Below are 10,244 nucleotides of genomic sequence, written 5' to 3'. Positions count from 1 at the left end.
ATCTGCGACTTGAAATCTTAAGACCATCCCCAAGCAAAGGTCACGCTAACTAGGTCACGAACCGATTTTACTCTTAATTCCACCTTATTAACCTTGACCCATTTTCACCCTCCCAAGTAGAAGGTCGCGATCTAGGTCATCAACCCAATCATTATCCACTTTACAACATTCCCACTATCATATTATATACTTCTCTCTTACTTTTTATAATTTTATAAATATATTCATTGTCCTTTTTTTGTGTCCAACAAACCAGAAAATGACACCTATTGGGTCATAGAAGAGGTCACCAAATGAAGCAAAGGTCACAAATTGACCTCCAAATGTCACAAATTGACCTTTGGTCATAAATTAGCAACTTTGGTCACCAATTAAGTAGCTTAATTAAGTCACTAACCATGACCAAGCAAGGTCATGACCAAGCAATTGACCTTGCTTGGGGATGGTCTAATGCTACCTTAATTAATGTCATCGACAAATTCTTATTTAAGGAGAACAAAATAATTAAATATATCTATGAATAGAACAAAAGTAGAATGTACTAGAAAAGATAAAATATTTGTCTTAATATCTATTTGGAGGTGTTTGACTCGGCAAAACCACGTGAATGTCTTTCATCCGTCTCAATTATTTGTTTATCTATTTCAATTTAAAAAATTCTTGTTTAAGATGGAATAGTCATCTAAAAGTTAAAACTGGTCAAATATATAGATAAAATGAAAAAAAAATCTTTGTCTTACCTATACAAGTGGAATATTATTTGACCCGTTTATATAACTGTCTTAAGAGAAACTAATTGACCTTCACTTTTAGGTGTTTCATTAGCCTATTTACTTTCGCATATTAAAATACTCCTCATTATTAATGGATAATTTAATTTTTCATACACATCTTATCTTTATAAATACAGAAACATTTCATGCATCCACATTGATCCACGTCACCTTATGCAGTTTTTTTTCTTTTTTGTGTTTTCCCATAAAATAAATCGTAAGCGACTAGGCCCCTTTGTCTGTTAGTTGAATTAATTTCTTTTTCATTACGGATTAACCGTGTTTATAATCTGATAAGTTAATATGTTTATATAATGATTACTATTTCTTCAATTTCACAATTTATAATTTTAAGAATATTAAGTAAATAACATAATATAAAATATCAATAAAATGTTCCCAAAAATTGAACAAATTAAAATTGATAGAATAAGGGCCTTTAAAAAATTATGGAGTAGTTACACCCAATCTTAAATAATTTTTTAAGCATGCAATTACCAGATTTACATATTTTCTAATTCTAAAAAAAGAAATTATCATTTGGTTCTCATGAAGTATACTATTACCAAAGAAAAAAAATAACGTAATATTTTTGTATGACTAATGAAAAATAATAAAGAATCTCAAAAAATTACTTTAAACGCTACAAGAAAATATAATGGATTTCATCACTACAGCTGAAAACAACAAAAAAAAAAAATATTGGGTGACACGGACACGACACAAAACTTAAATGGGTAGGGTTAGGGTTGAACATTTTTTACACGAACCCAACACGAATAACCCATTTATTTAAAAGTGTCATATTATGTTTGGGTTGAGTCAATAATTCAACCAAACAACTTAAAAATAAGCATTTACATTCATCATTTTTGAGATATTACGCCTATAAAGCTTAGTTTATTTGATTAGTTTATCGGGTTAAACGGGTTAAGTGGATTAAGAAGTACATTATTTTTTATACTTGATCCGTCGAATTTGTCCAAATGTACATAATGTTAGGCCGTTTTTCCAAGCAACTCCGTCACAACGTCGTCCCAAATGATAAATTCACATAGTATCCATCTTCAATGAGAATTTGTGTAAAAGTAGTACCTATTTTATTTCACCATCGAATGCATCTACACCAAAATGGTGGAAGTTCCATCCAGTTATTGTATCCACTCTAATCGTTTATTACATTAATATTTTTTTAAAGTTAATCATTATATCAATGTTCTTAAAATTTACCCGTGCAATTTTGTACGGGTTTAAAATTAATGTAGTCTATCATGAAATTTTCCAATATTTGAAATGATATTAGTCTGTTTTAGTTAATTCTATATTTATGTTTCTTGAATTGTATTGTAAACCCTTTAAAATTTTGACAATTGTTTCGTTTTTTTAGCAATATTTACATTGTTAGCTATTTATTATTTTCCATACGTTGCATTTAATATATTATATCATGTTTTATGCTGAATTCTTGCATTTTTTTACACAGATTTAAAACCTGTATGTTATGTTTAAGTTTTAAACCTTTGCAATTTTTGGACGTGTTTTAACCTATTATCATTATAAAAGAAATAGAGTATAAAGTATTCATGTATTTTGGTTAACATTTATTAAATGTTAATCATTATATCAATGTTCTTAAAAACATACCCGTGCAATTTTGCACGGGTTGAAAACTAGTTATTATTTACTTGCCATTCATTAACAACTACCTGTAGAATGTAAATGGGCACCTCCTCTTTCCTTGATTTTTACGGCAAAAACAAACGTAAACAAATGACCGAAACTGAGAAAATATTACTATTTAGATAATTTCCGTTTTAATAATTAGGTTAAGATACCTTTATTTAGATGACTTTTGAAAATGAAAGGTTGAATTTAATTCGCGATATTTTCTTAATAAATTAAAGTTAATCATGTATATTATGTGAACAATAAAGTTAACGCAACGTAATACAGTAGTTTATAATGGACAATACTTTGTTCGTGGACCAACATTAGTGGAGTTTATTAGTTTAGAACTCTATTTTATGACAAAGACAAAATATTAGTCTAACATCTAGTCACTTGGAAAGATAATGTCTTTTCAATGTACCAAAAAAAATAGTGTCTTTTCACACTAGTCGGGTAGGTATATTATTCGGTTTAGTTTGAATTCAAGTCGAATAAAAAACAAAACTTAGTCTAATAATATGCAGGTCGTCTCGAAAGATAATGTCTTTTTACACGAGCTTATTAATCTCGTTGATAGTATAAGTGTATATTATTCAGTTTAGTTAGGATTTGAGTCGATAAAGGAGAAACTATTAGTAATAATATCTTAGTCACTTGAAATGATAATGTCTTTTCATGAGAAGTTAATGATATTGTTGATCGAACAGTTGTAATATGTAAATGGAATTAGACATTTAGACGGAACTTTGTTACCCGAAGACATGGACGTAACCACATGATTGCTATGTGACTAATGTGACAATTAATATAATTTAATTTAATTTAATTATATGTGACTTGTTAAGGTTAATGAGGTACATAGGATGATCATTTTTGCGTTTAGAGTATTGGATAAGAAAATAGTGATTCTCTTTACTCTTTAGTGCAATCAATGTAGCCTTAATAGTAGAGTCAATTGATGAATAGTACTCCTTTTGTCCCGATTATCTGTTTACCTATTTTTGTCACAAAGATTAGTGAAAGGAAAGGTGACCATTTGTGATTGTAGTTAATGGACGATAAATAGAAACAGTGGCATTGGATGATCAAATTTCATATAAAAATTATTTCAATATAGCAAGATAAACAAATGTATTACGTGGCACTCTAAAATAAATGGATAAACAAATGACTGGGATAGAGATACTATATTACAAACTCAACCACTCTCTTCTACGGAGTATATTGTATCGATCATATGTTGATATGAAAAAACGACAAGACGAGATTACCCTCATGAGTTGAATTATTATGGAACTAATTTGAACTCCGTTAACATCAAAACTTTCTTCACATCCACTTACTAACAATACAAATTCAAATGTAAGCGATTTCTCGGACAATTAACTTTACATTTAAATGGACATCATATACAAATTCAATTCTTTTTATCTACTAAAAGAATAAGAGATGCTATCATTTTTCCCGCCTAAATACCAAAACTTATAATTGGACCTACTTTGTATAGTGTATTCTATTCTATAGGTATACTATGTATGTTGGGTTAAATAATGTGCCTAAACTATTAAATTAAGATATTTATGAAACTTAAAACCTCACAATTTCACATATTTGTCGTGTATATATTGTCTCCAATTTTATGGCATTGTTCAATTTGCTTGATTAATTTTACACTTTCAATTTTTTTTCTCCAAAATAAAATACAAGGATAAAAAATACGAAAATTTAATAAACCGTAATTTAATATCCATAAATAATACAAATAAATAAATAAATAAAAATTTACTTGCACTGGATATATACTAGTTATTCTATTCAGCATACAACGACCTTACACAATAATCATTTAGTCTTTGCTTCGCGATGGCTAATCCCGTCCACAGCTCGCGACCTCTCACAAAAAAGGGAGAGAGGACGGTGGAAAAGACCACATGTGTCTTCCCACTCACCTCTTAATGGACATTTTGTGAGAGAAAATGATACCCGTCACAAGTTTGTGACGGATATCGCCGTCACAAATGAGAATTTGTGCACAATAATATAATCTTGTAAAAAAAAAACTTGTCTAATTGTGATGCAATTAAAAAGGTCAAGTTGGGAGAATACCAAAACGAATCCACTATCAAAAAATAAGGATAAGGCTTCCTTCCCTCTTTCCTATCACATTCCTTCTCGAACAAACATCAAATGGGCGGGCCCCATTGGTTTAAAAAGGCCCAACTAACGGCCCATATAAAAACACCAAACTCTTACTTAATCAATGACCTCATTCTTTCTTTCATGTCGATCACTTAAACATTCCACGAATCAAGACACGCTTTTTTCTTCTTTTACTTACTCCCAATCATCTTTTGACACGTACACCTACACGTATGCAAAGTCTCCGCCGCCGTGGGTCCCACCATTCAAGGAAAAATCCAAATAAAATTGTGGAAATTGATATGAAATAATTGAAATTTGTGTTAAGATATTTATCAAGAAACATAAACTGAAAACGAATATTTTGGTAGTTACACAAAAAATAAAATAATTTTTTGTTGTTTTAGATATTTTTAGCTTGTATTTTGCTCCATTTTGTTGGAAATTAATCATACGAGTATAATATTTAGGAATTTATTTTGTTCCATTTGTTGGAAATTAATCATATGAGATTAAGGAACGCGCATCTTCAGTCTATGATGTTTCATTAATGACATTTCATTTATAAAAATATATAAATTGAGCAAACTTCTTCATAGTCGTTTACCTTTTCGTGAAAATAACCACGGCTAAAAACTAGCTCGGTATTTGTTAACTGTAAACATCCCGAATTGTAAAATGAATAACGTAAAGAACAATCCCTATGATATGTCAAAACAAAAAGATGAGGTAATTTCGAAGAATAAAAGGATAGTATATATATTTTCATCAATTGACCTTTCGAGTTTTGATGAAGTTTTTTTTACCGTAAACATAAAATATGTGCTCTTTAATCCTTTGAAACTGCCCTACTTTTTAAAACTTACAAAAGACTACTTGTGTTTAACCAAATGAGCAATTTCTAATAATAGGAGGAAGTACCAATATATTTATTATTTTCTATGTAAGATATCCAATATTCATATTCATTGGAATTAAAATAGTCTCCCAAACAAATCTCTTAGAAGATACATGCCATTCTTTTTATTACACAAAAAGCCAAAAATATTTACATTTTTCTTATATATATATGTCTATGTGTGACAAGACCAAGAACAAAGACGTATATGCAGTATGCACTATCTATAATAATTATATAGCCACTATCTTATCTTTTCCAAGCTATTTTTTTCACATTAGTCCTTAGTAATTCACTTATTTGTGCATCTACCCATTATGTACTTACTAATTTGCATCATTTGCTATACATACACACCGAAACACAGTTTTAGTTCAGTTCAGTTCGCTCAAGGCTGGCCTTTGCTATAAGGTGCAAAAGCTCTAGCGTTGGCAAATGTAGACCTCTAAAAAAAACTAGTAGTTCTATAAGAAAGGGGGTTTAGTGCAATTATCCTCCTATAGCTTAAGGACTAAATATATAATAATATATTTTTAATATTATTAATATTGTACGATGAGTCCACCTAGAGGGGCTCTATGTGGAATGCCTTTCCTTCTTTTGGCTGTCCTGAAATTAAGGGCAGTTGGAGGAGGTGTTGATGGTGTAAAGCTTTGGACCATTCTATTGTTGTAGTTTATCATCTCCTCCCTTGTTGTGGTGCTACCCGTGCTACCGGAATCTTCGGAATCCGACTCCATTGACGATCGGATTTTCTTCCTCTTATGAGTATTTTTTGATGTCCCAACAATCTAAATAGAAGAAATAACAATTTCATCATCAAATTGAGTACTAGTAGTCAATAAATGTCCAAATTAGAATACATTTCTATATCAAGGCTTGAGTACCCATTTGCAATTTAGAAAGATTTTGTGTCAATAATGCAACTAATTCAATGGGACAAATTGAGAAAGTGACCACATTTGCCACTCAATCGATAAATGTCGACATATACTAAGAATGCACATGTCAGCTAGCTTAGCCGGTAATATTATTAAGGAACTGTGTCATAATGCAACTAATTCAATCGGACAAATCGAGAAAGCGACCACATTTGCCACCCAATCGATAACACGACCCAAATGGTCAACACAACTAAGAATGCACATATCAGCTAGCTTAGCCAGTAATATTATTAAGGAATTGTGTCATAATGCAACTAATTCAATCAGACAAATTGAGAAAGCGACCACATTTGCCACTCAATCGATAACACATCCCAAATGTCGACACATACTAAGAATGCACATATCAGCTAGCTTAGCCGGTAATATTATTAAGAAATTGTGTCAATAATGCAACTAACTCAATCGGACAAATTGAGAAAGTGACCATATTTGCCACTCAATCGATAACACGACCCAAATGTCAACACATACTAAGAATGCACATATTAGCTAGCTTAGCCAGTAATATTATTAAGGAATTGTGTCATAATGCAACTAATTCAATCGGACAAATTGAGAAAGTGACCACAAAGAATACACATGTCTGCTAGCTTAGCCGGTAATATTATTAAGAAATTGTGTCATAATGCAACTAATTCAATAGGACAAATCGAGAAAGCGACCACATTTGCCACCCAATCGATAACACGACCCAAATGTGGACACATACTAAGAATACACATGTCCGCTAGCTTGACCGATAATATTATTAAGGAATGGTATAGACAATCACCTATGATTAAGCATTGCAAGGAAAATGTGATCAATAACAATATGTTCATGGTACCGAAAACTCGAAACAAACATCATTCAAAAAGCATGTAAAGGCAAGTAATGAGAAATAACCTTGCAAGAAAGGGAGCAAAATCGGAATGTATCAAGGAGACTTCTTTCACAAACTTGACATGTGTTTGTGACACCTTTACCAGGCCTAGGCTGTGGCCTTTCATTCAAGAACACAACTCTTGCACTATTGATTATGTATGTTTGAATTCCATTAATATCCAACACTTTCTGTATTTCCGAAACCCTGATCACATCATGATACGATGATCTCCGAATCTGTTAATTAATCATAACAAATATCATTAATATATTGACGATCTTTTAATTGGTCAATAAATGAATGCTGATATATATAAAAGGACCGTATCACACTGTAAGACAGTATTATGGATTAAAATACAAGTCAACCAAGGTTAAGTACAAGTCAACTTTGAAGGGTAAAGCTTGAAGAGCAAGAAAAGTAAGCTTCTCATTTTACCTCCACAAACTTGGTTTTCCAAAACATTGGAAAAGGAAATTTTAGGTGAATTATTAAGAAAAGTGACATTTTTTTGACAAAATTGAGCTAAACAAGAAGTTAAAATTAAACCCATTTAATTAATGTTGTAACCCATATTGTCAAAAATGTTGAAATTTGGTGCACTTGTAGAAAAGTAAAAGGTATTGAATTAAAGATGAAATTTTTAATAATTCTAATTGTGGAAGTTAATTAACCAAAAATTGAAAAATTAATTCATGAAACCTAACAACAAGCACTAAAAATTTCTTTTGTGGTAAAGGCGGTTTTGATGCTGACGGGGTTTGAACTGAATACGAAAGATAGACAAATTACCTGAATAGCACGATGATCTTTGTGATGAGCAAGGCAAAGTGAACAAAGAGCACCATTCATACAATCCAAGCAATACATATTACATTCACTTTTATGAGAATCAGGATGATATTGGCAATGAACAAAGAACTTTTCACGTAACAATGGCTTCAACCATGGCGGCCACCTATTAAAATCTTCATCATCTGGTCCACCACCACCCTAATTACATATTAATTACACAATTAAACAATTAATCAGTTATAACCCACATTAACTAAAAAATAAATTCTTAATTACACCCTAACTAATAAAAAGCCTTATTATTCTCATGGAGTGGTAGTAAACAATATATAACAATATGGGTAGGTAAAAAAAATTAGAAAAAATTACCATTATTCGACGATTTTTGGGTTTAATTTCACGAACAGAGGATTCTTGATTAACAATCGCCAGCTTGAGAGAAGGGGAAAAAAACAGGGGAAAAGAGTGAGTTATTTGTTTAGAGGGAGAAAGAAGAGGGAAGAGGGGAGTGGAGGCGTTTGTTTTGGTTTGGTTTTTAGGAAGTTGGAATGAAAATAAAGAGAGATAAAAGGGGTTTTATTATAGAGGAATATAGAGTGGAGAAGGTGGTGGATGGTCTAGGATTTATTTATTATTTATTGATAAATTTAAGTTATTAAATAAAAAGAAATGGTCATGCTTATCCTTTATTTATCCTTCAATTTATCATTTATTAAAATTCACTTCTACTATATGGCAATAGGTCGGTCAATAATCGCACGCGGGTTCGAGGCCACATATCGGTCAATCGGAGGCGGGCTTAGGTTAGCCCACCTGATCGACCTAAGTTGAGGTAAGTCAAGTCGGGCTGGCTCGGAGTGGACGGTTATGGGTGGGACAAACCTAACCATTTTTCTTTTCTTGCTTTTTGGCGAGTTGAGTGGGAAAGTTAAGGCCAATCCTGAAGCAGTCTGGTTCAGGGGCGTGGCATGCTAGTCAAGCTGTGGAAATGGAGACTCGTTGATTTGGTTGACTCCGCTAGTCAAGTTGTGATAATGGAGAGTTGACTAGGTTAACCCGCTCAAATGGTCATCTTTATAAGCGATTTACAATAGGTTTCAAACCTGTTTCAAGAGCGTTATGATTTTTCTTAACTATTACGGACGAAGTAACACCTATAAGTCTCATCAACTTTAGGACAACCCTTTAACCTTTTTTTATCAAATAAATTTAGCTTATTTCAGTTCAGAATGTTTAACCAATTAAAAGTATATAGTGTTGATAAATTAACTATTTAATTTTTATATAGTTTTACATTTATTTAATTATTTTTATATTTTATTAAATTCAAATTCATTATACATGTATTATTCTCATAATTAATACACCATCCATATTCTCTTGGTGCAATTTATTAATGGAAGTGAAAAGAAAACATCAAGTAGCTTTGCATTTTAATAATGTTATTATACTACTATGACTACAAAAGTTAATTGAAAAGTTCATATAATATATGCTCTAAAAAATATTCGTGTAAAAAGGTGCGGCATAAGATAGTTTGGTGACATATTTTATTTAAGAAAAATGTGAATTTTTTATTTTTATTTAATATCCAAAAAAATGAGAATTATATCTTGGCGTAGGGAATATCAAAGCCTAAGCTTCGGAATACACAAACCTGTGAAGATACGTTTTCCCCAAGCAATTGCATATAATATGAGTCGACCTCCTTTTCATTTCGTTTTCATGTACATTGGTCTTATCTTACTTTTTCTTTTATTTTTATTAATAATAAATGATGGCATGGTTATTCTTAAAAGAGGAAGTCTTACTATAAATAGATATCCGTTTATAGTAAGAGATTTAGTCAAATACCTTTTAAAGATCGATATTTTTTTACCCACCACGCGAGTTGTTGTTTGTCTTGAATGCGTAATGTCTTTATGTTCTTGCCCGTCTTTAATTATAGACGGATAGTTGCCGTCTATAATGAGATTTTGTGTTCTTAAAATTGATTGGCGTGAGTGCTTGAGTGTTAAAATACATTTTCATTTTCAGTTTAGGTCCTATTTTTTTTTTGTTGAAATAAGCTAAGTTAAACTGAATAAAATTGAACTGAAATAAACTAAACTGAACTGAAATGAACTAATTAAGGGAAACTAACAGGGCCTTTATATGGC

The 10,244-nt window shown here is 31.2% G+C and overlaps 1 protein-coding gene across 1 annotated transcript; it reads right to left on the bottom strand.

The window, feature by feature from the left end:
* Nucleotides 1-5,578: 5,578 nt before the first annotated feature.
* LOC141593079 (protein RGF1 INDUCIBLE TRANSCRIPTION FACTOR 1-like) lies at nucleotides 5,579-8,699 on the bottom strand. The gene is made up of 4 exons (XM_074414032.1): nucleotides 8,455-8,699; nucleotides 8,083-8,283; nucleotides 7,311-7,526; nucleotides 5,579-6,269 (listed from the first exon to the last, which is right to left on the bottom strand). The coding sequence occupies exons 1-4, from the start codon at nucleotides 8,455-8,457 to the stop codon at nucleotides 6,021-6,023; spliced, it is 669 nt and encodes a 222-aa protein (XP_074270133.1). The 5' UTR covers nucleotides 8,458-8,699; the 3' UTR covers nucleotides 5,579-6,020.
* Between the last annotated feature and the right edge of the window lie 1,545 nt (nucleotides 8,700-10,244).

The sequence above is a fragment of the Silene latifolia genome, chromosome 1 (assembly GCF_048544455.1).
Source record: "Silene latifolia isolate original U9 population chromosome 1, ASM4854445v1, whole genome shotgun sequence".
NCBI classification, from domain to species: domain Eukaryota; kingdom Viridiplantae; phylum Streptophyta; class Magnoliopsida; order Caryophyllales; family Caryophyllaceae; genus Silene; species Silene latifolia.
Note: the sequence above shows the minus strand (reverse complement) of the source record. Positions and strands in the feature narration are given on the sequence as shown.